This window comes from Cavia porcellus, unplaced genomic scaffold (genome assembly GCF_034190915.1).
Source record: "Cavia porcellus strain 051 isolate PalLab524CR breed Dunkin Hartley unplaced genomic scaffold, mCavPor4.1 scaffold_26, whole genome shotgun sequence".
NCBI lineage: Eukaryota > Metazoa > Chordata > Mammalia > Rodentia > Caviidae > Cavia > Cavia porcellus.
In genome coordinates, this window is record NW_026947509.1 from 19091296 (window position 1) to 19119157 (window position 27862).

Here is a 27862-nt window from a genome sequence, read left to right on the forward strand (position 1 = left end):
AGTTTGTTATTTGTGTGCAGGAAGGCTATTGATTTTTGAGTGCTGACTTTGTAACCAGCTATTGAATTTGCTTATTAAATCTAGAAGTCTTTCAGTGAAGTTTTTGGGGTCTTTAAAACTACTTTGAAAGACAAAGTCCATTAATTAGACAGGAACCAAAAAAAAATACTATCTTGAAGAGTGTCATACATATATAATGTTGTTACTAATTATATAAGAAGAAATAACAGGTTTCTGTCAATCATGCCAATCAATAAATACAGCGGAGTTACATTGCTAGGACTTCTCTTGCTGTGTCCTTGGCTCTCAGAGTGTCTTGATTTGGGGACAGAGAGGTGTGCATGCCTGAAGGTTGCGTGAGGGTGAGGAATTTTTCTGTAGTGTCCTACAGTGCCTGGTGCAGAGCATTTCTGTGTGTAGGGAAGGGGGCAGCCTAAAACCCCAGGTCCAGACTGTCCCCCTTCCTGGGATGGAAAACAGTGTTTTTCTAGGAATCAGAATTACTGTGGGAGCCCCTGACCTATCATGTGACTCAGGTCTCAGCGTTGCTTGGCTGCAGGTTAAACACCTCATAATAAAGTCTCACTGTGGTTAACTGATGCAGTCCAGTGACTTAAGCCAAGTGCTTAAGCGTCCTGTGGTGGTGGTGGCCAGGGCAGGGCAGCTCTGGTCTTGAGGGTCAGATCATTAGCTGCAGAGGGCTCATCCCGACTCAGGAATGGGCTATCTGGGTGGGCCGAGTGGATAAGGATTTTCTGGGATTATGAACTGTTAGCTGTAAGGAGGTGTAACTGCTCAGGGTTGATCCATCCTCGCTTCACAAAATGTGCTCCCCACACCAGCGATGCAGATAACCTGTGTAGAAATGCAGAATCCCAGGCCCTACCCAGGTTCTAAGTGCAAGCACAGGTGACCATGTGGGTCTGCAAGTGAAGGAAGTGCTGATACAGGAGACTGTGTACATTACTTTTCTTCAAAGCACAGCCTGTTTGTCCCAGGGAGGCTTCTGGTAGGCAAGGCTTTACCCACAGTTCCTGTCTGGCCGCTTGTCCTCTTACAATCCTGAGTAAGAAGTTGCTCATTAAGAACTGTGGGTCTAGAAAGAAAGTAGGGGAAGGAACAGAACGTGAAGAAGTTGTTCTTGGTTTGAGGCTTTTTCTTACTTGAGATGTGTGGCAAAGCTTTTGGTATAGAAGCATGACTGTGAATTTCTTACTCGAATTATTAACTGCTAGTGACTGGCCATGTTCTACTATTCTTGGCTCGGCTTTTCTCTCTGGTAATTGTTTTTTAGGTAATTATTATAAATGGAGATGGTGGACATCTTTTAAAGAAATAGCAGTGAAAGACTACATAGCTGTTGCTGATAGAACTTAGCAGCACAGGATTCTAAGTAGTTTTGGGCTTTCTAGTGGAACAGAAGGAGTTTGGGTTCTTAAGTGGCATTGTGTCATTTCTGGCTCTAAACCATTAAACGTGAAAAGGTTTTGAGACATGGGTCAGATTAAAATTTTGAATGCTAAATGTATTTCTTAGTGTTCAAAAATATATTTACAAAGGTAAAATATTGGGGTCCTTTAGATTTTTCAGTGCCTGGGATGGAATCCAGGGTCTTGCATGTGATACATCGTAAGCCCATTAGAGTCTTTTTTGGAATGGGTCATTAAAAAATTCAACTTTGGCTTTTAGCATCTTTTTGCTTCTATTCCTGTTACAAGAGTGATGTTTCCTAGCATAGCTTCATCACATGACCTTGCTTATTATTATCCAATCAATTGACCACCCACTTATGTGGAAATTTAGATATGTGGAAATAGCTCTGCTCAGGGGCCAAGAGTGAGGTTAAGGATTGAATTGTCTGCACTGCGCCTGGCTATTTCCTGCACACCTCTAAATGGAAAGAATTCGAGCAGATCTAAGATCTTCAGCAGGGGGCAAGGACTCTTTGAGGAAATTTTATGTGTATCAGAATCTTGTGGTGTAGGCAACTTGTGTTACTTGGGATGGCATGGTTTTGTATTTCTTTATTTGAAGAAAATGGAATGAAGTCTTGCTTTTATTTTATTTTTTGTGATTCGGGGAATCTTGGCTGCTGTGATCTTCCTGGGCCAGCTTTGGGTGCTGGTCCCCAGGCATCCTTCCATGTACCCCTGAAATTTTCACCTGCCCTGAAGAGTGCCTCAGAGACAGGAACTGTGGGTACAGAGCAGATGTGGAGCGCACAGCTTCCTTGGCAGAAGGGAAATGTACTAATTCTTTCACTGCAAGTTTGTGTGATCTTAGTTAATTTCCATATCTAGTTATTATCCTGCCTATAAATGATAGTAAGATTGAACATGACTGAGTCAAGTGTGGTGGCACACATCTGTAATCCCAGCACTCAGGAGGCTGAGGCAGGAGGACTGCCACGAGTTTGAGGCCAGCTGGAACTACATAGCAAGACCAAATCTTTCTCAAAAAAGAAAAAAATAAACCAATGAACAACAGCAACGACAAAAATTTGACACAAATGACCTTAAGTAATTTTATTAGTGTCTGATTTCCTTTTCTCTTGCTAAGGAAAGCACTTTGGTGTCTAAGCAAGGATAGTTCAATTCAGAACTCATACTGGCTCTGTGACCTTGGGGAAATGGACTGTAGTCCCTATACCTCTGTTTCACCTGGAGATAACCAGGCTTTTAGCAGAGACCGAATTACATAGAAAATAAGGAGAGTGCAGGGTGGGTGGGACATGGGGTGGAATGGCTGGAAGTGGGTAAACGCTGTGTGACGAGATTCAGACTTGCATGGCCCTTGCTGCTGGTGGTTTTCGCTGGAGTTTGTATGTAAAGTCCTCCTGGTAACACTGACTTCTATTTGGTTGTGTAGGACCCAACAGACTTTGAGTGGAGCTTCTGGATGGAGTGGGGGAAACAGAGGCTGGCGTGGCTGCTGCTGGGCCACACAGTGGTATCACAGGCGGCGGCCATGCTGCTTGCGAAAAAGGTAGGGCTGTGTGCATCCTTCCCTTTTTGTTTTTTTTTTTTGCATCCTTTCTTTTTTTTTTTTTTAATATTTTATTTAAAAGGAAAAAGAAAAAAAAAGCAGAACAAAACAAAACAGTGTAAGGGTACAAGTAATTCAGAACTACAGAAAAGGCAAAAAAACAAAAAACAGTAAGCTATCACCAGTTAATAGATTACTCGCTATCATCTTAGAAACAGTGTTTCAGGTCACAGGATCAAAGCACACAAAGCGAACATTCAAACAGTGAGACTGCAAGCAGTTGTGTTCAGTAATCCAATCCAAACTATTAATATGGTCTTCTATGCAACACACCTAAACACCCTTGCTGTTGTATCCTTCAGGGCACTTTTCTTTCCCTCTCTTTATTACAACAAAATTTACATATTTTTGGGCTTTATTGCTCCCTTAGATCTTATTACTTTTTTTTTGTAAGAGAATAAAATCAAGCATGATAAAACAAAGCTGTCAGTCAAAACCAAGGATAGACATAGCACATGATGGAAAAACAGAGTACAAGGTTATCAACAATGGTTACCATAATGCCTCTTGTATCCTTAAGAATTGTCTATCTCTTTAGGTATTATAAAGTTAAACATAACAGTAGAGAACGAGACCAATAAAACCTAAACTTTGTAAGTCTTACAGCACCTCAAAAGAGGATAATAGTCAAACCAGAATGGGCATCATAGTGAATCTTATTGTCTTTATAGTAGTTGCCTATACTCTCATACTTGATACTTTCATACAGAGCAGAATAGAGTCTAATCAGTCAAAAAAAGATAACGGGGGTATTACAGGACTTCAAGTTGATAGGAAATCAAAAAAGTTACTATAATATATCCTGCTAGATTTTTGATTTTTTCCCCTTAGTTTAAAAAAGGAATTTAAAAAATTAAATAATTTTTTAATGAATAAGGGAGAGGATGAGATAAAAGGGGGCATAACAACATAACAATACAGGTTAAAGCATGACACTTTCAGCAACCTAGTGCTTCACCACCAAATAACCCGACTTAATAGTAGTTACCATAGTGTCTTTTTCTTTGAAATATTTGAATATAACTTCATATGCTATAGCATCCTTTCTTTCTAAGTATTTTTCTCCTTTGGTTTTCCCAAAGAAAGAGGCCTGAGGCAGGAGCCAGAGGTCAGGAATTGCTGTCCTTGGGAACCAGACAATTTGGTTGTGATCAGTATGACATTTCAGTTAAAGGTGCTTTATAGTCTCCCCCTGGGTTTACTTCCTCTGAGTTTATTTCAAAACTATGGAATAGGAAGACTTCAGAATAATTTCACCTTTGATGGTATCTGTAAGATCATTCCTGATTAAATGCTCTTGTAAAGAGTACCTCATGGAGGAGAATCTCTGTGGTTTCCATTACAAATTAAGAAGGAAGTGAGTAGTTTCATGAAGATATGAGATAATTTTAATGTCTAGTAATGTATGATGTTACGAATGTTTTAGACCAGAATTCAGTTAGATTTTTGCTCATACCTTGACCTGAAATAGCAAGGAAGTCTTCAAAGTGCGTATTTGAAAAGTGATTTCATAGAGGCAGAGTAGCCACCTTTTATGCAGTTAGCTCCTGAGGGGCCAGCAATGCCCCCAGAGGAGTTACTCTGTCCTCTAGGGATTTGGCTTTTGCCCAGTGTCCTTCGAAGGATGCATCTTACTTGCTGGCAACTCCTGTTGTAACAGAAAGAGTCTGCTTGGAAATCTACTGCGTAAAAACCAAAGAGCCAAACTGACTTGGAAGTCAGCCTCTGAGGGTCGCCCCGTAAAACTGAAGAAGCAGAGACCAGGGTGGGCAGGGACAAAGCTGGGGAGCTGGAGGCCCAGGTCGGAGAGGAGCCCCCAATGTGGGCCAGTGCTTGCTCTTTCCCCAGAAATGGCAGTTTCTGGGCTGGCTTTTATTCAGGAGAACAGGGAGTCCAAACAGCATGCTAAATTTCTTTTAAATAGACTATTGATTACTTTTTGTATCCAACTGGTTGTTTCCATCTTTTAAAACAGCAAAAACTAAAACATTTCATGCTGTCAAATCTGCATAAAAAATTTCATGTAACTTTCTGAGCAGACCTAGTAAATAACACATTTTTATTTCTAAGCTGGTAATAGGTGTATGTACCTCAGCTCTCATTAACCTTTTTTTTTTCTTCTACAAAGTTTTGTTTGTTTCCCAAGATTTTAAAATTTTCTAGAAGTTGAGTATTTTTATTTCTAACACAAAACTGCTTTGCTCACAGGTAAATGACTAAGTCTCAGTTTTCTGACATGTAAGGAAATAGTTTTAACACCTATCTCTTTGAAGGCAGATGAAATTCTTGGTCCTTTTTTAAGACATCAACTCCGGCTACCACAGCCATGGTGAAGAGCAGCTCTGTGGTGGAAGAATGCTAGGCAATGCGGTATCATATTTGGCCCTTGGCTTTGTCACTGATTAGCTTTCTGATATTAGGAAAACTTTTCCAATTGACTCTTAATTTGGCATCTATAAAAGAGGCTTGACAAGAAAGATAGTGTTGGCCCTATTTTCCCCATAAAATGTGACAAACTTCATTTTTTGGAAATTTCATTATATTTAAAAAAGCTAACCTAAGCCAGGCCTGGTGGAACACACCTATAATCTTAGTACTAAGGAGGATAAGGCAGGAGGCCTCCATGAGTTTGAGGCCAGACTGAGTTACACAATGAATTCAAGGCCAGCCTGAACTACATAGCAAGACCCTGTCTCAAAAAAAATAAATTCTGGTCTTATGATTTTCATGCCTTGTTTATGGTCCTAGGGACTAAACCCAGGCCTTTTGCACTGCATTACAGCCCCAACCCTTTTCTGTATTTTATTGTGAGAGAATATCTTGCTAAATTCTTGACTGGAACTTGCCATCTTCCTGCCTTTGCCTCCCCAAGCCCTGGAATTACAGGTGTGATCGTTATACCCAGTTTCATTTTCATCTTTTTTTGTCTTTCTGAGACAGGCTGGCCTCGAGCGCACTTTGTAGTCCAGGCTGGTCTCAAGCTCACAATGATTCTCCTGCTTCACTGTCTCAAATGCTGGGATTATAGGCGTGCACTGCCGTGCCCGGCTCTGTGATACATTTTTTTAAAACAAAAGAAATGAAGTAAAACAAAACAAAATCCAGAGAGGTGTTTCTTGGTTTGAAATACTCAAAACAGAAGGAAAAAAGATTGAAAGCAAAAGATGGAAAAACATACTCTAAAAAATATAAATTCCTTCCCTCAACATGATACTGGTACAGTTTTCTTAATAGCTGACAAAGACTAGTACTAATAATAAAGAGGATTGTTATTTAGTAAGGAGGTTGTTATTAGGAAGATAATTACAATTCTAAATTTGTTTGGTTTGAGATATATAAATCAAAAGGTAATCACTATAAAAATAAATAGATGAATTAGTGATTATGTGGAAAAATTGTAACATAACTCTGTCAATAATTAGCATACCCTGGATCAAAAAACCAATAAGGAACAACACAAGTAATAAACTTGATAAAAAGAATAAATACATAGAAAATCAAAATTTGTACATGCAATTAAATTGTTGCATTCAATAACTGCATCCATATTCTTTTTAAGAGCACAAAACAACTCATACTGGACCGTAAAGTAATTTTCAAAAGATATATTTTATATATAGTTTCTTCTGTAACCATAATATAAGTATGTTGCCAAACATACTTATAGGCAAGATAACCTGAGAATTTTAACTCATCCATCAATTAAAAAGAAACACATTTTTACTATTTAAAATTTTGTGTTAGTACTGTTCCCATTTGCAGTACATAATGATTACATTTTCATGGGGAGTTGGTACAGAGACATAGCACATCTCAGTTCTCTTTTTCATCTTCCCCTTCCTGCCTCCTTGCTCCTTCCAGCTCTTAGTCTCATTTCCATTTCCAAAAACTCTATTTTCATCATTTTCCCTTTTCAATTTCTTTGCACACTCTTTTGTTTCCTCATCCATTTGAAAAAAAAAACCTCCTTAATTTTTATTTCTCTTCTAATTTTATTTCTCTCTCTTTCCCTCTAATTTGAGTTTCTCATATAAGAGGAATCCTGCAGTATTTAATATTGTGTGTTTGACTTACTTCACTTAATATTATGGTCTCAAGTTGCATCCATTTACCTACAATGCCTCAAACTGATCTTTCTTTATGACTTAGTAGTACTCCATTGTGTACAAATATCACATTTTCTTTATCCATACATTTGTTGAGGACATACAGGCTGCTTTCAAGATCTAGCTGTTATGAATTATGCTGTTATAAACATGCATATATCTATATCCATATCTATATCTATATATCTATATCTATGTCTATATCTATATCTATATCTATATCTATATCTATATCTATATCTATATCTATATCTCTGTATTGGGATGCCTTGAACTCTTTCAGGAAGATACCTAGGAGGGGAAGAGTTAGATCAAATGGAATTTCTCATCACAGTTTTTTGAAGCCTTTCCACAGTGATTTCCATAGTGGTTGTACTAGTTTACATTCCACCAACAATGCAGAAGAGTTTCTTTTTCCCACATCCTTGTCAGCATTCATTATTATTTGATTTCTTGATGATAGCCATTCTTTCTGGAGTAACATCGATAGTATTTGAATTAATTTGAATTTTTCTAATGGCTAGCAATGTGGAACATATCATATATTTATTGGCTATTTGCACTTTTTCTTCTGAAAGTATTTCAGTTGCTCATTTTTTGGTTACGTCTTTTATTTGGGGGTCTAATTTTTGGAATTCTTTATATATTCTAGATGTTAGATGTCCAAGAAGAAGCTAGAAATATTCTCCCCATTCTTTAGCTTGTCTCTTCACTCTGTTGGTTGTCTTCTTTGCTATGCTTTTAACTCAATGTGATCCTGTTTTTTATTTAGAGTATATTTATTGTGCTATTAGGGCTCTGTTCAGCAAATACTTGTTTATGCCTATATCTTAGAGTTTTACCTGTTTTATCTTCCACCAGGTTAAGAAAACATACTTTTAAGTAACTCATAGGTCAAAAAAGAAGACTTGATAGAAACTAGAAAATATTTATAAATGAAAAGAAAAACATTAGAGATAAAAATTTGTAGGATGGAGGTAGAAAGGTACATAACTTTCCATACTCACATTAAAGAAAAAAAGATAAAATTGATGAGTTAATGTACGAGTTAAATTGGCAAGATAGCATAGGGACAGCACAGCAAAGAAGGAAGAAAAGAAAAAAATAAGAACCAGAATTAATCACAGTCATTGACAAGATTCAGTGAGAAAAAAAAGATAAGATACAGATAACCAAAGTAAAGGATAGAAAGCAGAGATATAGATGGTATAGAAATGAAAAATAAAGTATGATGATATTTTATAAGCCACGTGGTTATAATTTTGGAAACCTTGTCACAGCAGACAAATTTCAAGACAATATAATTTAAAAAACTGACTCAGATTGACTGAGTACTGTGCCAATGAAAATAAATCAGTAATTAAAATGTATTTGTTAGACCCCATTAATCTAATAAACCAATTCTGTTACACACCCAAGGTACAAATATTTTGATTTTTTCTGAGGCTTTTTCAGAAAAGATAAAGGCTTGATCACAGCATAAAGTTGATATCAAATTGTAGAACATGCTCTACCAGATATTATAAATGCATAGTACATAATAATTATGTACTTATACATAGTTATTATAAATACATAATAATTAGGACAGTGTTACACTAGCAGCAAGATAGACAAATAGACTAATGGAACACAATGGAATATAAAAAAATAACTACATGAGGTGGAAATTTGACTTATGACAGAGCTGATATATCATATCTGGGTGGAAAAGATAAATATTTGATAAACAGTGGTTATACAATTGTTAAAGAATATTAAAAGAGATGAATATTTCATACCATACATAATAACGTTGTTAAGGTGCATTAAGAACTTAAAATGGAAACCAAAAGTATTATACTTTAGAAAATATGATATAGAAGAATATCTCTTAATATTGAGAGACAGAAAGTTTCTTTTTTTTTCTTTTAAAGAGATTAAGACAAAACAGGACATAGCAAAGCAGATCAGAACAGAACAATGTAAGCAACACAGTATTTCACCAGAAGACAACCTGTAATTAACAGTAATTACCATAATGTCTCTTTCTTTGAAATAGTTGAGCATAACTTCATATACAATAGTATCGAACATAACAAAATAGTTTAAAACCATTCAAGAGAATGAGATAAACAGTGGTTATAGAATTGTTAAAGAATATTAAAAGAGATGGATATTTCATACCATATATAAAAACGTTCTTAAGGTGCATTAAGAACTTAAAATGGAAAACCAAAAGTATTATACTTTAGAAAATACGATATAGAAGAATATCTCTTGATATTGAGGGACAGAACGTTTCTTTCTGTCAGGGCATTCAGAATCAAATAATAGAAAACAAACAATGGCTACTCTATTATCTCATTTTCCATAGAAAATTTGTTTATACTTTCACATGTAATACAATCCAATAAGGTACAACATGATAGAACCAATGGAAACAGAAGCATGGTAGGACTTGAGAGTAAGATGATATTATATCAGTACTGGCTATTATAATGACTTGTTTCCCTCAAATTGGCTATTCATACCACCACAGATAATAAAATCAAACCAGGACAAACCCTTTCCAACTAATGAATGCGATCATTATAAGGCTTCAAAGCAATGTAATGGGGGAATCATGATTACCATAAACTCTTATGTACTCTTACACTAGGGAGATTATATGGTATTTATACATGTGAGTTTGATTTATTTCGCTTATGAGTAGGGTCTCAACTTGCGCCCATTTATTAGTAAATATCTCAATGTGATCATTCTTTATAGCTGAGTAGTACTCCATTGTATAAAAATACCACAACTTTTTTATCCATTCCTCAGTTGATGGACACTTGGGTTGTTTCCAAGATCTGGCTGTTACAAATTGTGCTGCTATAAACATGGGTGCACATTTATCACTGTGATATGATGTTTTCAGTTCTGGGAATATGCCTAGAAGTGGAATAGCTGGGTCGAATGGGACTTCCAATCCCAGCTTTTTGAGGAATTTCCAGACTGACCTCCACAGTAGTTGCACCATTCTACACTCCCACCAACAGTGCAGGAGAGTTCCTTTTTCCCCACAGCCTCTCCAGCATTTGTTGTGGTAGTTTTCTTGATCCTGGCCATTCTTTCAGGTGTGAGATGGAATCTCAGTGTGGTTTTAATTTGCATTTCTCTAATGAGTAATGATGATGAACATTTTTTCATGTATTTATTTGCCATTTGTATTTCTTCATCTGAGAAGTGTGTATTCATCTCAGATGCCCATTTTTGTATTGGGTCCTTGAATTTCGGGGATCTGATTTTTTTTTTAATTCTTTATATGTTTTAGACAGAAGACCTTTGTCTGAGGGGAAGTTCACTAAGACTTTTTCCCAATTTGTGGGTTTTCTTTTCACTATGCTGGAGATTTCTTTTGACATGCAGAAACTTTTTAATAAGAGGTGATCCCAGTTATTGTTTCTGGGAAGTAGTTCCCGTGAGGTTTGATTCCTGTTCATGAATTCTCTACCTACTGACAGAAAGTTTCTTACACAAGGTACAAAAAATACAGGAAAACATTGATAAAAGTTTATGTTAAAATGAAAATTTATGTTTATCCTGGGACACAATAAAGAAAATAAAGCAAGTCACTAATTGAGAAGTTACTAACTGACAAAGTATTAGTATATAGAATATATAAAGAGATTTCATATGAAAAAGACAAGTCACCAGTTAAAAAATAGTGCAAGAAGCCAGTTGTGTTAGCACATGCCTGTGATCATCGCACTTGTGGGGGTGGATGCAGAATTACTGTGAGCTTGCTGTGAGGTCAGCCCTGAGCTACACAGTGAGTTCAAGGCCGGCCCGAGTTGTATAGGGAGACCTTGGATCAAAAAAGAAAAAAAAATGAGGAGGAATTATAGAAAAGGAAGCACAATCAGTACATATGAAAAATGTTCACATTCATTAATAACTATGGAAATGCATCTTAAAACTATCATATCATTTTATATAGTTTAGTTTGGCAAAAACAAAAATTCTGTGAAGCTATCAAGTATCGGTTCCCAGACTCGTCCAGAGAGGGTGGAGATGAGTTCTGGCACAGCACCCATCATCTTGCAAAAGCAGAGGTGTGTGCCCTGCAGCTCTAGCGCCACCACACACACTTGCTGGAGACTCAGCCAGGGAAATAGGGCAGGACGTGTGTCACAGTGAGCTCTGTAATACCGAAGAGCCAGAAGCAATTCAAAGGTCCATTATGGGAAAACAGATGAATGGTAGCGAATTTATTGTGTCCTATTTTAATGTGCTTGTAACTTTAAATACAGACCCCTTTTAAGTAGGAGGTATCATGGGATCTCAGTAACCACAAAGGGATTAATTCCAGGCCCCTTAGGACACCCCAATCCACAGATGCTCAAATGCCTTCTATAAAATGGCACAGGATTTGCATAAACCTGCACACATTCTTTTGTGTAATTTAAATTTGCCTTAGTTTGCTTATAGTACCTAACACAGTGCAGCTGCTATGTTAGAGGAACTATAGTGCTGGATTGTTTGGGGAACAGTGGTAACATATATGTTGAGTACAGGTTCAGTTTTTTCTGGAATATTTAATGCTCAGGGTTGATGGGATCTGTGGTGTGGAGGCTGACTCACCTTGGAGATGGGAAGTGCGCTAGGGTGCACTGTGGCTTTGCCCCTCAGGTCCTCAAGTGCAAGCAAAGTCACTTCATATCTTTGTGCCTGTGTCCCCAGTCATGTGTAGGGATACATCTCCTGGATTCTGGGATTGTAGAGGGAGCCTGAGAACAGTGCTTTCCTTGGTTACACTTGCATGTGAGGAGAGCCAGGTGACAGTCTTGAGACTCTGAAATCCCCGCGAGCAGAGGTTCTGTCTGTGCAGCCAAGTAGCAGTCTTCTCATGAGTGTTGTGTTCTGAATCGGTGCCAAGCCTGTCCTGGGCTTGGGGGAAGGATCAGGAGATGGGGCCTGTTTCTGTGCAGAGGACTGATTGAGTGAGAAGTCAGGGAGGAAACCAAACACTGGATGATTGCTGTGCCCTGCCTGGTGTGGTAGTGGCTTGGTCAGACACAGTGAGCACTGAGAACTGGGCCACGTTGACCATTCTGTTGTCAGCCAAGGTCTCTGAGGAGGTGGTGTTGGAGCTATAGCTTGAAGAAAACAGAATTCGTGTACTTGAGATCTCTGGGTCCATCATCATGCATGAATGGGAAGGTGAACTTGGCTGTTCCCCTGCGGAGCACACTGTGTCCAACATCAGTTTTAGGTGTTCTTTGCATTTTTCTTAGACTGAGGCGGAGCGAACTCTGAGTCATCCCCCTTCGTGTGTGTCTCTGCTGTTCCCTGTGTGACCACAGGCTTGATTTGGGAGACAGCTGGTGGGCAGGGCTCTGCTTGTGGCAGGGGCACAATGACTTCTTTGTCTGAGTCGGCTAGCCCTTTGGAAGTGGAAACCATAAACTTGGCCTCTTTAGCTCCAGGCTTTCACCACCTGGACTCAGTATCCCAGATGGCCTTAATTTGGGTAGTTGTTTTTGGTTCTTACTCAGAGTAGAAGATTTGAGCTACAGTTGTCTTTTATTTCCCGATCCCTTGAGGCATCGTGAATTGGACAGTGCTGAGAAGGGTCAGGCTGTGGCAACTCTTGCTGCTACAGTAATAAACCCCAAAGGATGCATCCCATCTCCACGTAAGACCTCACCTCTGCTCTTACCTGGCCATCCTACCTCTTTCCACTGAATTCAGGTTGCTTTCAAAAGTCATGTTCTTCCTTTTATTTAAAAATTTTTGGGGGGTTTCATGACAAGTAATAAAACTTTCTACTTAGCTTGTTGGCTGAGGTTAAGCACTTTTCTGCTGTGCAGGGCTCTTTCTTTGGTTTGGGTTTTGGCAAGAGTGCATGTGCCCTAGGAGGGGAGGCTGAGGACCAGTTCTGTGCTTTGGCTGTGGCTTTGTTATGATTGGCCTGCATGTTGGGCTGGTCTGACAGTGGCCTCCTCTCTGGAACACAACTGTTGCCTCCCATCACCAGAAACATTGTGTTCTCTGCCCTCAAAACTAAAAATACCCTGAGGTGAACTTTTGGGAAGGCTGGTGTGGTATAGACAGCTGGCCCCAAAGCAGCATTCATTGTCCCCAGTGGGAGAAGCCACATCGTTAGCCTTGGCCCTGAAGGCTGAGCTCCTCACCACAGGCCATGCGGAAGGTTGGTGAGCCTGGTCGAATGGAATTTGCTCTAGAAGACTGGTGAACAGGCACTAGTCGATTGTCAAATCCACACTCCTAATAGGAATCCTGTGCACTAAGGGTTTTCTTTCCTACCTCCATCACTCCTAAGAAGGGGTGAAGTTCCCTTGGTACTGCCCCACTGGCCTTGGCTCCTAGGAAAAGCTGCCAAAATCTAGTTGTTTGGATGCTGGGGAGGAGTAGGTTTTGTTTTTTATCTGTTTGCTTGGAGGAATTTTGCATGAATATTATATATATATTTACTTCATCAGTACCTGCAGCTGATTATGTAGTGTGTAATAAATTATGCCATGCATAAGAGTATTGCTTGACTCCCTTTCTTTCTCAAACAGTGCTTTCACTGAGTGGTTTCTTGGCAGATGTGCAAAAGGAATTAATGCACAGCAGTTTGATTCCATTGCCAGCAGTCATCCTGACCCTGGCTTTGCACTGTCTGTCCTGGGAGAGGTGAGCTGCCAAGGAACCACTCGGGCACCGCCCCCCCAAGGTCACTTGCAGAGCGAGTGCCTCAGGGGAGAAGAGGCATGTGACAGGGGCCTTCTCAGACAGTCTTTCCTACCTGGATCCTGACTCCATGCGAGGGAGGTGTGGAGAACAATGTTCTCCAGAGAGAAGGGCAAGCTTGCAACTTCTCTTGGGGATGCTGATTCCAGCCTTGGGTGTAGGCCAGCTCAGCTGTGGAAGGCTCCAGGAGATGACTCTGGGTGAAGGATGGGAGGTTCCTTTACAGATGTCTGCATTTGTGGGTTGATGCCTGTGCCCTGCCTGATGTTAAGGACCCAAGTGTAGTTGCAAGAGACCCTTGTGTGTGAAAAATGGGTTGTAAGCAGTGCCATTGTAGGGATGCCCTATTCAGAGCAGCCTTTGTGTGGGGGAGTTGAAACAGAACAAATAGAGACTTGGAATATGGTGGGCTGAGAAGCCCAAACTTTGGTGCCAATTTCTTTTTATTTCTATCTGGTTAAATCCAAGACTTGTGGAAGTGTATCAATCTACATGCTCATCCAGCCATCCATCTCCATCCATGCACCTACCCACATACCCATACATCCTTTCTTCCTTTTCTTCTTTTCATTCATTCATTCCTTGTGAAACACCTGATATATGCTAGGTACCATGCTAGATTTTGTGTTACATTATGGTAACGTGAACGAGAGGACTTTGGCCTGCAAAGAGAGGAGTTTAGCCTGCTAAGTAGAGAGTCAGTTATGGCTCATTTTAAGAAGCAGCTCAGCATCAGCACAGGGGGCAGTGGGAGCAGAGGGGAAGAAGCCTCCTGTCTCCATCTGGTCATGGGTTCTGTGTCCCATCAGAAAGGCCAGAATGCTTTGGGTCTGGCTTTATCTCCACTGCTACAGACAGAAAGTCAAGTGTCTGTCTTACTGTACCTTGGACCTATGAAAGTTTCCTTTCTGCTGCTGATTTCCTTTTCATTTCCATTTGAAACTGATGAGCTGGGAATGGAGAGAGAGAGAGAGAGAGAGAGAGAGAGAGAGAGAGAGAGAGAGAGAGAATATCCCCCTGCGCTCAGGAAGGTTCTCTCAGGCTGTCCTAACCTCTGGCAGCAGGTTGCTCAGCCTTTGATGCCTGTGACATCATGAAGTCAAACTAAAGTGGCTGCACACTTTCCTGAATGGCTCAGACTGAACAGAGTAACCCACCACACACTGGCAAGAGGGTGCAGATGAGCGGAATCACTCACACACTGCTACTGGGGACTCATAGTGGCAGAGCCATGCTGGGAACCTATCTGGCAGTTTGCTGTGGAACTGTCATGCCACCCAGCAAGTGATCTCTTGAGCAATCTTCCCAGAAATTCTAAAGCTCACTTTTATACAAAAACCTGTCCATGCATGTTTGTGCCAGTTTTATTTGTAAAAACTCCAAACTAGAAGCAACCTCAGTCCCTTTCAACCAGTGACTGGTTTTTCACACTATGGAGAATACAGCAGTTAAAAGAAAAAAGCATCTATATCCATGGAAACCTGGAAGAAACCCCAGGGAATCAATTATGCTGAGAGGAAACAAGGCAAATTCTAAAAATTGCATATTGTAAGAGTTTTGAGATGACATAAGTTTAGAAATGGAGAAGAGATGTGTGGTTATTCAGGGAGGGAGGATGAGAGGGAGGTAGATGTGGAATAAAAAGGCAACATCAGGGATTCTTAGGATGATTAATGGTCCTGAGTCTTATGGTGGTGGATACCAACCTTAAACATATGATAAAACCATATAGAACTAAACACACACAAATAGAAGTAAAACCAGAGAAATCTGCGTAAGTTCAGTGAATAATAACAATGTAATACCATGGCAGGGGTGATATGATATGATGGTCTTGCAAAAATGTGACTGTGTTAGTTTTCTATCACTGTGACACAATACTCAAGAAAAGCAACATAGATTTATTTTGCCTCATGGTTTGAGAAGTGTCAGTTCATGTCAATGGCTCTGTCACTGTGGGTGTGAGTTAAGAAAGACCATCATGGTGGAAAGATTAGTGAAAGGAAGCTTCTCACCTGTGACAACTAGGACAAAGAGAACAAGAGAAAGAGCCAGAGAAGAAGGGGCTGGGGGCCAGACACAGTCTTAAGATCACACCCCTCATCGCCTCTTCATCGTCTCCCAATAATACCATCTAGCTATAAATCGATCAATAGATTGATCTACTGGTGAGATAAGAGTCCTTATAATCTAAGCTAGTCCCTAAAAGCCCATCAGTTGGCCTTTAGGGGACATTTAGATCCATGCCAAAATAGTTACCATTGGAAGAAACTGGGTGAAGTATGCAAGGGATTGCTGTGTATTATTTCTTACAACTGTGTGTGAATCTATAACTATCTCAACACAAACTTCAGAAAAGCATTGGGTAAAGTTGTACCTAGTTAAAATGTAAATTTCTAAATTGTAACTGTTGTAGCCTAGCGTTAAATTAAGGCTATTTTTGTGTACTTTGCTTGATTAATATGATTCTTCATGCCTTATTTTCTACTGATCAGCAGTTACCTATCATTTGAGACTCTTAAGTGAATTGGACTATTTTGATTTCTATATGGTTTTTAAAAACTTGGGCTTGACATAGAATATATGTGTAACCACAACTCAATAAATCCCTGCTCAGATCACCCTAAAAACTTGTTGGAGGGGATCCCTAAATGCCTAGAAGTGTTATTTTGGAATAAAATGCAACATTTTATCTTCAAAAGTTAAAATGCTTCTGGTCTATTTCATGTCAATGGCTTAATGTTGATACTTAAACAGATCACTTAAGATGTTGACAAATGTTTGATAAATGTGTAAGCACACTTGATGTAGATAGAGGTGGGTGAGACAGGGCTGTGCTTAGGACTTTGCATCTGAGATTGGCCATCAAAACCCTGGGGGAGCTCTCAATGCTGTGAGGGGAGGGTGTTCCCATCCACCATGAAAATGTGTAGTACTATGTTTGTACCTAGGGGAGAAAAAGTGAGCTAGTATTTAGTCAGCAGAGAACATGAGGTTACTGTGGGAGCATTTCTGTGATGTCTTAGAACAGTGTTCAGTGTTGTCTGCCATGCTGTTTGGCAGGGAAGATACTGGGGAGTGAGAATATGGCACATAATTTGTCTGCTCCCAAAATGGCTTTTAAGACCACTGCTAAGGCCATCATGGAATCTCCCAAGTAGATGGAGTTTGCACAGCACTAGTAAGTATTTCCTGAAGTTGTTTTAGCTTTTTCCAAGTTGAAGCAGCTTCAGTCTGTGGTGAGTTTCAAATGAATCCCAGCAAGCAGGCTTTTTCCAAGTGGATCAAATAGCACTTAATAAAAGTGTAACTGTGTATATCCATAAGGACCTGGCTACGTGTACATGGAGAGGAATTCCAGCAGTGAATGCTATAGGTCATGTTGAAAAGAACCTTTTTCTTGTTTATTAAAGCTAAGTCTTAAAATAGTCTCTGGCATCTTTGGTTCTTAAAATTGGACTCTTGCCAGAGGTGAGTGAGTAGGGGAAAGTTTGAAGCAAATTTTATGTGGTTGTTTTCTGTGGGTAGAAGGATGGAAAAATAGTAAAAATGAACTTCATATTTCTCTGGTTTTCTTGGAGCTTAGAAGTGACTGACCTAGTCTCACTTTTACAGTGTTTTCTTGGGCTAGAGTATAGATTTGGGAAAGAATAATACTTGGCAGTATTGGGGGAGAGGTCACATGGAAGCATGGGCCTTACAATGTGCACCCCACTTTTATCCTTCCCTGTGAGAAGACCTTAATTTGGTCAGTCCCCACTTTTCAGCTCTGTATGTTCCTGGAAGCCACATTTCACAATGCACATGCATAAGACATCTTATTTCCTTGGGAATGGTAAGTAGTGTTTGAACAGTCATTACGTTATATATGCCGATATTCTAAGCATTTCAAACACATTAGTTACCTAATCCTTATAACAGCCTAATGAAGTAGGCTGTATAGATGAAGAACTTGAGAAGTGGAGAAATTGAGTAACTTGCCTAGATCACATCTCATTAGTGGGAACATTGGTGTTTGAATTTAGGCAGTTGGACTTCAAAGCTTATTATTGAACCACGATAATATAAATTGTCTCTCACTGTTAAAACATCATGATTTTTAAACAAGGATTTACCAGTCAAATCAGATTAAGAGTATGTCATGATAGCAAAGATGCATTAATTCATCTATTTAGATATTCTGTCTGATAAATAGAAAATATTTGACAAATAGGAAAAATTCTGATTCTTTTAAAAAATAGGGATAAAAAATAAAAAATAGGGATAAATGTATCAATCAGATTGACTATACACAAATTTTGCTATCATGTAAAACTGGAGAGATACAATTTTCTGTGACATCAATTTGACTATAAGAATATACTGAAAAATGTAATTGGGTATGTAAGCCTGTGTCCTAGGCTGCAGAAAGGCCTTGGTGATGTGAATGGAGGGGTCTCCTCTGTATGACCTGCTGGAAGTGTGTGCTGGGACCTTTCCACCATCCCCTATGAAGGGTGCAGTCTTCCAGGGTTAGTTTCTCTACCTGTCCTCTGGCTTCCCTGGTGTTTGATGAAAAGGCTGAAGATAAACCTTCTGTGTAGCTTTGGCTGAAGGCAGGAGATGGTTACTTGCTTCTGGGTGGATCTCATGGAGTTCTGGGAGTCTGGGGTGGAGGTAGAAAATCTGTCTGAATCCCCAGGGCAGTGGGAAAAGAGTTTGGCTAGCAGTGTAATAAAGTTGCCTGTGTGCACAGACAATGCCCTTCACTTACCTCTTGCTCTTTCCCATCTCTCCCCTGCCCCACGGGCCACTCTCTGTCTGTAGCACAGACCCTGGATTCTCATGGCCTACGGGATGTGGGCCTGCTGGAGTGTGCTGGGGGCCCCTGGAGTGGTCATGGTTCTCCTCCACACCATCATCGCGTTCTGTGTGGCCCAGTTCCGGTCTCTGTTCCTGTCCTGGCTCTGTTCTCTGCTCCTGCTGTCCACACTGAGGCTCCAGGGTGTGGAGGACATAAAGGTAAGTGTCTTGGTCTTTTGTCATAACACCTCCAGGGAGGTGCAGGGTCCCCTTTTCAGGCATCCCAGTGGATGCTTTTGTTTCCCAACAAGCAGTTGTAGACCCTTGATGAGGCGCCCCTAGTGGCCGTACCAGGTATGTGCGGTAGCCTGTAGTTGCTTTGCGCAGACCCAACTTGTCTCAGACCTGGGAGGCTGCCCTGAACTTTCTTTCCTGTTTGAATTGCCGCAGGGTGTCCCCTGTGGTACAGGACCAGAGGGTCAGGAACAAAGGCAGGGAAGTCCTCTAGACATTTGAACAAATGCCCTACTAGTTTTAGGAAGCGTTTTCACTCCTATTCTTTATCTCGTTTTCAGCTCAAAGTGGTTCTGAGACAAGTAAGACAAGGGGTTTCTTCTTAGTTTATGCAACAGGTTTATTTTTTAATCAACTCACTCAGATAATAATGAAAGCTCTTTTATTTAGAAAGTGAAACAAGCTTTCATCATTTTTGTGAGTACACCGGTATCTGCACACACACCACTGCCTCTTGGTGCCAATGGAGGGTGACCTTGGACTCAGACTTCACTTTGGCAGCTTCTGTTTATACTCTGTAAGTTTTTCTTTAACAGGATCTTTGACTTCTTAGCTTTGTTTTTTCCTAGTCATGACAGCAGTGTATTTGTAGTCTGAGAGTAGATATTGAACTTGGGCTAGGGCGTGTTGGCCAACAAAGAGGTAGCACCCCAAGTGTGGGAGTCCTGAGTGCTGCCATGGATGGCACCCCTCAGTCAGCTCTTCCAGCACTGTGTTTCTGGTTCCAGATCATTGCCTAGACAGCTTTGAGCTGTCTGCTCTCTCAAGAGGAATTCAGTGATTCAGCTCTGCTGTGCGAGCTGGGGCCTGAATGAGACCCCTCAGGCTGTCTGCATAGCTTCCTTGTCTCACACATCTGTTGAACATATGCTTTTCAAGTTTGAAAATCAGTCTTGTCATCAAGACTGCAAGCCATCAGGTCTGTGTTTCAGGGCAGGGAGTATTAGTCTACATGGAGCTCTCCTTGGGGAGAATTGCATGCCAGGAGGAGGCAGTCCATGGCGCCAGGTTGCAGTATGTGGCTTGGGGCTGTGGGCAGTAGAGCCTGTCAGCCTCATGATCAGTCAGCTTCGACAACTACTGAGTTGAGAGAGCTAAAGCTCTCAAAACATTGGGGGCTGGTGGCCAGGCCAGGCTGCTTTGTTCTCTCTCTCCATCCTTATCTGCTTTTGGAACCTGGGAAGTCTTCCCTTTTCTTGTTAGACATTTTAAATTCTGTCTCTTTGAACCAACCTCATCCTATTCCTCACCAACCTATCCTCTTGTCATCTTCAAAGTACAGTCTCTAAACCTGGTGCTATCAAAGCCTCCATCTCCTGCTTGGGTGGTTTCTCTCCAGCTCCTCAGGTGGAATCACAGAGCGGTGATGGAGTACGTCTGGGCTGTTGAGCTCTGTGCTGTTTTTCATGTTCACATGCTGTGACATAGATCACCATAGGCTTCTTGGCATGGTGAAGTGGTTTGTGTGCCTGGCCTTGCAGACCAGCATATAAACTCTTTGAGAGTATTGTCAGTCACACCAGGCACCTGGGCACAGGACTCCAGCCAGGTTAGTTCTCTGGGGATGCCTAGCTACAGTGAGTGCGGCACTAGAAATGTGACGAGGCAGAGGAAGAGATGGGAGGGTTGTTAAAATTTGTGAGAGGCCATGGATTTGGACCGGGTTTCTATCTTGGGCCAGGACTAACAAACCAATGTGGACTTTAATAGCAGTGACTTATCTGTGGTTGGTTGCCTTAGGATCTGTAGCCAATTAACTGATTAAGCTGTGAACAATTAAGTACTTAAACTGTAACCAATTAATTGGTTGATTGAGTAGACTGTAGCCAGTTAAGTTGTTTTCCATCTGGCTGGAGTTCTCAGAACCTGCTCTGGTTTTGGGAGCTCCCAATTTATGAATCCTGTTTTGCTTTGTTTTGTTCTTTGCTTGAGTGAACTAGTAAATCTAACTGTTCTAAAGATTTTCCCTTTAACAGGTGTGTGCAGTGGCTCACAAGCTCCAAGCGACCTGGTCACTTACACCTAGTATGTAAAGGGCCAGAGCTCTCCAAGTGCTGTGTGACACTAACAGCTGTGTTTCCTTGGCGCAGAGTGTCCTCCTTTCTCTCTTACCATCATCCTGTTAACATTCCTTGCACAGAAACTCTCAGGAAGTCGTGATATTCTGTCTTCAATCTCTGTGGGGCTGGAATTCCTGGGATGTCTTTATTTTTATTCATTATTCACTTGCTGGCTCACTCATGGATCCAGATAACCATGCTGAGAATGTGAGGGACCTGAGTCCTGGACAATGGGAAAGGACTCGGTGGGAGAGGTGAGTCTGGCAACCTGGTTTCTGAGCTCTTCTGCTTCCCGTCTCATCTCACTCTTGAAGATGGAGTCTGTTCTTTAGCTACAGCCTCAGTCTCATCTGGAAAACAGAAGTGACAGTTATTTTACCTTTATCAGAGATTGTTCCCAGGTGGAATCTACATTAAGCAAAGTGACAGATGTAGTATTTTGAAAGATTGGGTATTTTTTTTTGCTACTATTTGGCCAGTATTTTCTGTACCCTTACCAGCATAGCTGAGCTAATACATTAAGCACATACATCCAAATATGGGCTTGTAAGCACAAATAAGGTAGTGGTTTTGGGTTAACCAAGGAACCTTAACTTTCCAGATTGATTGGGCAGTCATTTAGACCAGTGTGCTTAAAAATGGATTTGTAACAAAAATAAAAATAAATTAACATCTAACTTTTTGGACCTGGCAAGGGCTTAAAACAGAATGTAGTTCTGTTTTTCATTTCTTGGGAGACAGTATCTGTTATGGATGTTGGTGGTGAATGTTCAGTTGTCGTGTGGATTTACAGTGGCAGGTAAACATGGTGGCAGAGAGAGCAGATGACCAGGAAGAAGACCTTTTCTCTTGATCTGAGTATGCTCCACCCCATTGGTGACTTATCCTGGATGTAAAGTAGGTGCTATTTAGGATTAGTTTTTCTGTCAGGAGCTTTAGAAGACCCTCACTGATCAAATTTCTCCTTCTTCTGGCTGTTACTTGCATATATATGACCATAGTGTGTTTTCTCACCAAGCAACAATATATACATATTATGGAAAATGTAGGACAATATGTAGATGATGAGCTATTCCATGTTTTCACTTTCTCCAGTATTGTTAACATTTTATCACACTTCCTTCTTGCCTGTGGATCCACATGCATGTTATTTTTGTCTTGCGCTATGGAATTGCATTTTTAACACACTGATCTCCTTGATATACATGAAGGGCAGGAATTACAGAATTTCATTGAATATTTGTCTCCGAAGGTCATTTAATGAAAAGAGGAGAATTCTGAGATGCCTTAAATTACAGGACAGAGAAAGGAAGGAGGAAACAGACAAAAACATTTATTTTAATTGATAGCTCTAAGCTTAAGTTGACAAAGAAAAAGAACTGCTCCACATTCTTGTATGTTACAGATCAGCTATCAAGCCATGTTGTATGCTACAGATCAGCTATCAAGCTATCATGTTGTGCTTTTAGAACCACATAGTCAAGAAGTAGCCATGCTTTTCTTTATGGATTCTCTTCCTCTTCCAGAACTTTATTGCTTTGTTTCTTCCTGCTTTTATCTATACCAATGTAGGTTCAGCGTAAGCATTTTATGTTTCCTTCTCCCACATTTTTGCCATGAAATACCCCAGCTCCAGTTGATGTTTTTCAACTGCTGGCTAACCATTCTGTTGGTGGGTGAGGGAGTTTGTCCCAGGACCAGTTTATTTTATTTTATTTTTTGAGACAGGATCTTGCTAAGTTACCAAGTTGCCCAGGATGGGCTGGAATTTGTGGTCTTCTAGCTGCAGCCTTCCAGACTGCTGGGATTATGGGATTTACCGCCACAACCGGTTAAGATGGGTCCTTTTATTTTTGTCTGGCATTTGTAACAGCTTTCATAAACCTTTCATTTCAGAGTCGTCTTAGTTTCAGCTGTTTGATTGAACATACTAATAACAGAAAAGCAATAAGAAAAATCCATTAAAGGCAGAATGTGACAGTCACAGGTTCCTTATGGCCATCGGCATTGCTGGAGTAGCTATGGGAGTGTCCATTGATGTGGCTGACCTCCGTGCTATCCAGGGTGTCATTCATAGATGCATATTCAGGAAAACTTCATTATGTGCCAAGTCAATGCTTGATGTTATAGATAGTTTCCTCTCCACTGCTCTTTAATGCCTCAGCTAAGCACAAGCTGTGCCATACTGAGCTGTGCCCCAGCTCTTACTGCTTCTTTTGATTACCAGTGAGGTTTATAGGGATTCATTTGTTCTGTGCTTCACTGATGGTACAGCTGCTGTGCCCAGGAAGAGTGTTCCTCATGGGCTCCTCAGAGCGTGGTGACTATGCTAGCTGGCTTCACTGGGATGGGATGTTGTCCTTTTGGCCGCTTACAGGTTGTCCTGTCCTTTTTGCTTTACAGAGGAGGTGGTATCAGACTGACAGTGAGTACTACCTGTTGCAGTTCACACTGACTGTCCGCTGTCTGTACTATACCAGCTTCAGCCTGGAGTTTTGTGGGCAGCAGCTGCCTGCCACATGTGCCTCCCACTCCTTTCCTTGGATGCTGGCCTACGTCTTCTATTATCCTGTCTTCCACAATGGGCCTATCCTCAACTTCCCAGAGTTCTTCAAACAGGTAGGGGACTGGACTGGTAGTGGGGAGCTTGATAATGCTGTCCATGTTGCTCTGCTTGCCTGCATGACTTGAGTCTCTACACTTGGGTGTGTCCATGGATGAAAACACACACCATTCATTGACACAAGTTTCTGCAAATAGTTCAACTATATCAGAGAGCAAACTGGTACACTGAAAGTTGACCTGTCTCTTATATGTCAGCTCTAGGTCCTAGCCTTGATTCCAGGTGGCCTGTGACTCCCAGGATCCATAATTCGGCATGTGGGAACTTGGGAACTACTGCTTCCATGGAAGCCCCAGGGGAAGGAGAAGTTTGATTATTGCTTGGAAAAGTGGAAAGAAAACTATCTGTGCTGTTTGCTGTCTGGGAAGTAGTAGTCTGGGAATTATTTGGTGATCTAGATGAGAAAACAATAAAGGTAAAGATTGTTGGAAGGGAACATTGCATTTGCAGGTCCAAGCTGGGTCCTGCTTGCCCTCTCTGGAGAGCATCCTTCTAAGAGATGATGAGCTAGGTAGCTCGTCTCCTTCCCAGTGCACCTTCGCCCAGCTCCCCAACGTCTTCCCTCCCTCAGCCCATAGCTGGTATCACTGGACATGCTTAAGCTCATTCACGTTAGGTATTTATGCTCAACAATACTTAAAAGAGTTTCCCAAGGGCTGTTTCTATCCACCCATGCCACCAAAGCAGAACAGTCTTGGTGGAGGAAAGAACAAAATGTACGGACATGCATATAACATAAAACACCATACACACAATACACATATGCGTGCACACTCCTGGAAGCATAGTTCAGAGCTTAGGACCACCAGTAGTGTTGCTCATTTCTGAGGGACGGGGTCAACATGAAAGGTGCCATTGAAAAAGGAGGCTCCGAGAAATGACTTACTTTGCTTGAAAAATTCTACTGAGTTACATATTGGGTTTAAAAGTAGGTTTTTACATTGTAACAATAATATGATATGCTAAAATGGTCAGTGAAATCTTTTAAATGTAGGTTAGTGTATGGTCTCTCATATTTCCGTGTGGGTTACCTAGAGCCGTTTCCAAACTGTGTTTGAAACTGTGTTAAGTGACTGCTAGAAGGCTAACATGGTGTAGTGACGGCAGCTAATTGTCTCACTGAGGTCCTTGGATCTGCAGCATCTCAGGCCTGGCCCCAGGCTGCCTGAGCTTGGGGTGGGGCCCAAAAATATGGCTTAAAAGACCTTCCAGGTGATGTGGACCATGCTTCTGGCTCAAAACACTATCCTGATTTCTTCTGTGTGGGGAGGCTGAGGCACACAGAACAGGGTGGGCCGAGTCCTCCACATTGTGTCTCTCTCACGAGCTCCTTGGCTTAGTGAATTTTGAATGTTTTCAAACTCCCCAGCCAATAACTTTTAGATGAAGCATCGACTCTTCTCCTCCCTGGGAACCAATAGTAATTCTCACAGAAACCAACTCAGTCCATTCAGGGGGAACAAATTATTTTCCACTGTGCATCTTATCAATGAGTAGATGTGCTCTATGGGGTCTGAACTTTATTATGCACGATTATTAGAGCTTTAATTTTTTAATCTCTTTTTAAATTGTGGCCTTTCAGATCTGGCAGGTGTATTAAAGGCATGTCTTTGGGTTCTGTGAGTTTTGAGATGACTGCTCACCAAAATCCTTGGCCAAGAGCTGTGACTCTCTTAGGTCTCAGTATACATATGAAAAGGGGAAGAAGAGTCAACATTTTCCTGCAGGGGTTCAGGTAGAGACTCCAAGTTCCATTTATGTCTCACCCCTCTCTTTCTAGTCCTTCCAAATGATAGCAAATGTGGAGTCCAGGGAATTTGGAAAGGCATAGAAAAGAGAAAGGTCAAGAAAAGCTACAGGGAAAATAAAACATGACCCAGGAGGTCTCTACAGTTGTCAGGGGACTCTTGTGAGGTTCTTAGCCCTTGCAGACAGAGAGAGGAGCTGAAATGCGAATTCTGAAATTCAGATTCATACTTAGATGGCCAGGCAAATGCATAGCAACACAGAGCAGGAGATGGGGCTTCACCACCAGGGAGCAGCAGAGCCCCACTGCGGACCCAACCCAGAGGGAAAGGCAGTGTCCAGGGACACTCAAGCTGCAGGTGATAAAGTGAGTGGAGCACAGGCCTGGAGAATGCATCGCCTGCCTGCGTTTTTTAGCACATACATACGCGAGATGAGAGAAGTATGGAAGGATTCTGTCATTTAAGGCATGTAAACTTTTGCACCCTTCAGTTACAAATAGGTAAGAATCTCGCATGTTACAAGGCTGTTTCTGATGACAGTTAGACTTTCAGAAACATGAGCTACAGTGCTTTTGGCCATGCAGCTGTAGAATTCAGATCCTGAGCTGCAGTGAGGTGGGATCCAGGAGGGTTCAAGGAGGATCAGTGTGCTGTTCTTATGTTCAGCTGTGAGCCTGTGCGACTTCTTTTGCACAGGGAGGGAAAAGGTGAGGCCAAGAGGTGGCCTGGGCCTTCCCTGCCCATGCTCAGCAGGGAGCTGGGCATGCAGCTGGAAAGCAGAGGCTCCAGAGCCCAAGTGCCTGGGTTTGCATTCCTGCTCTGCCTTGTCTGGAGAGTGGCAGGGGAGTCAATTCATTTGCACTCCAGCTGTGAGCCACGAAGAGCAGCAGTACCTCCCTTATAGGGTTGTTGTGAAGGCCAAATGGTGGTATGCTGCTCCTGTAGCTTGAGACATTACAGACATTACAGTTACTTACTCCTATTTTTGTTGCTATTATTAGAGAAAAGCAGGTGTCAATACTGTGGTTGGTTTAGACCAGCAGTGCCGAGTGTCTAGTCTTGTGCATAGTGGTACACAGTAGCAGAGATGCTGGAAGTGATCCTCCTCAGCCTCTGAGGAGCTTAGTGTCTTGGCTCCATCTGTTTGAAGATACTCAGGAGGCTGCTGGGTGGCTGGTAAGGGCAGGCGAGTGGGTCGTGTCCCCAAAACTCTTTTCAGGGTGGCTGAAGATGGCCCTGGCTCTGAAGAGTGCCGTATGATGCTGACTGTACTGATACTGACAAAGTACTCAATCAAGCCAGCTCTCAGGTTCTGGGTCACACACACTCAGATAACCTGACAAGGGAGATGTTGTTGTAACCACCTCATAGACAAGTAAGTGAAAGTAAAGAGTCTCAGAGTACTTGGCAAAAGGAATAAGAAATAGGCCGTGGCATGCTGAGTTGGTGAGACAGCAGGTAGACGCGTGGTTTACCTGCAGGTTTGGAGACAGCAGCCAGCCAGACCAGGTCCCAGGCTACAACATCGATACCAGCAACAGCCCCATGAGCTGTCTGAGAAGGACCGTAGTGAGCCACCACCTGCTGAGTGCCAGGCTGGGCAGCGAGGGCTGCTCGGGAACAGGGTATGGCCTGTGACTAAGGAGTGAGGAACAGCTGTCGCGCACTCTGAAGCAAGAGGGCTCCTGCCTCTGCTCGCTTCTCTCCAACGTTTGTGTTAGTAGTGAATGACAGAAAAAACCTTTCATTTTTGTGTACTGTCATCTTTAATCATTAGAATGTCTCTGGCAGAGAGAGAAGGCTTCAATATTCCCTTTTATGCAATTTGCATGAAATGAGGTTTTAAAATATAATGTGTTTTAAGATGTACTTTACAGATGAGTTCATGTTTTTTTTTTTTTTAGTGGAGCCTGAACTTAAAATTCCTCTGATGGCAGTTTGCAGTGGTCTTAAGGTTGACAGTCCCCTCAGTTGGCAATATCGTAAATAAAATACTTGCATGTAGACCAGACAACAGCTGTGCTCATTAGATGAGCTCTGTGTAGCACTAGGCTAGGGTATAAATGGATGGTCACAATGACACAACCCTGGAAAAGACAAATAGCCTTCATTTATGGAAAAGCAAACAGTGTGAACAGCTGGATTATTTCCCTTCTCCTAAAAGAAGTCCAGCCCTTAGGTCCTGCCATGACACATAATTATGCCTTCCAACCTGAGGGGAATTTGGCCTACAAAAAATAGCTAAGTCATTGGGAAGCAGTCAGTCACATTGTGGCCGCTAATCACAGGTGTGTGTAGAATATTAGGCTGCACATGCTTGAAGAGGCTCAAGAAGATGGGGTCCGAAATGACCTCAAAGGGTGACAGCTGCAGCTGAGAGGCAGCTGGGAAGATGCTTGGCACTGGTTGTGTCCTGGTCCCCTCAGAGCCAGTTATCTTCTCTACTCCTGAGGGTGGAGCTGCACACGGTAATGCCCTGAG

The 27862-nt window shown here is 41.5% G+C and overlaps 1 protein-coding gene across 11 annotated transcripts in view; it reads left to right on the plus strand.

Annotated features, from left to right (window-relative positions):
• Positions 1 to 27862, plus strand: part of Hhat (hedgehog acyltransferase) — a 365298-nt gene that overhangs the window by 50038 nt on the left and 287398 nt on the right. For 10 of the 11 annotated variants that reach the window (XR_010043340.1, XR_010043343.1, XR_010043341.1 and 7 more), the window contains 3 exons: positions 2869 to 2985; positions 18681 to 18875; positions 23414 to 23629. Coding sequence is in view for 2 of the 11 variants with exons in the window: in XM_003474275.5 (XP_003474323.1) it covers positions 2869 to 2985; positions 18681 to 18875; positions 23414 to 23629 (528 nt within the window). In the remaining 9 variants the exon portion in view is untranslated. The remainder of the gene's footprint in view (positions 1 to 2868; positions 2986 to 18680; positions 18876 to 23413; positions 23630 to 27862) is intronic. The other variant, XR_010043346.1, reaches the window with a different exon arrangement.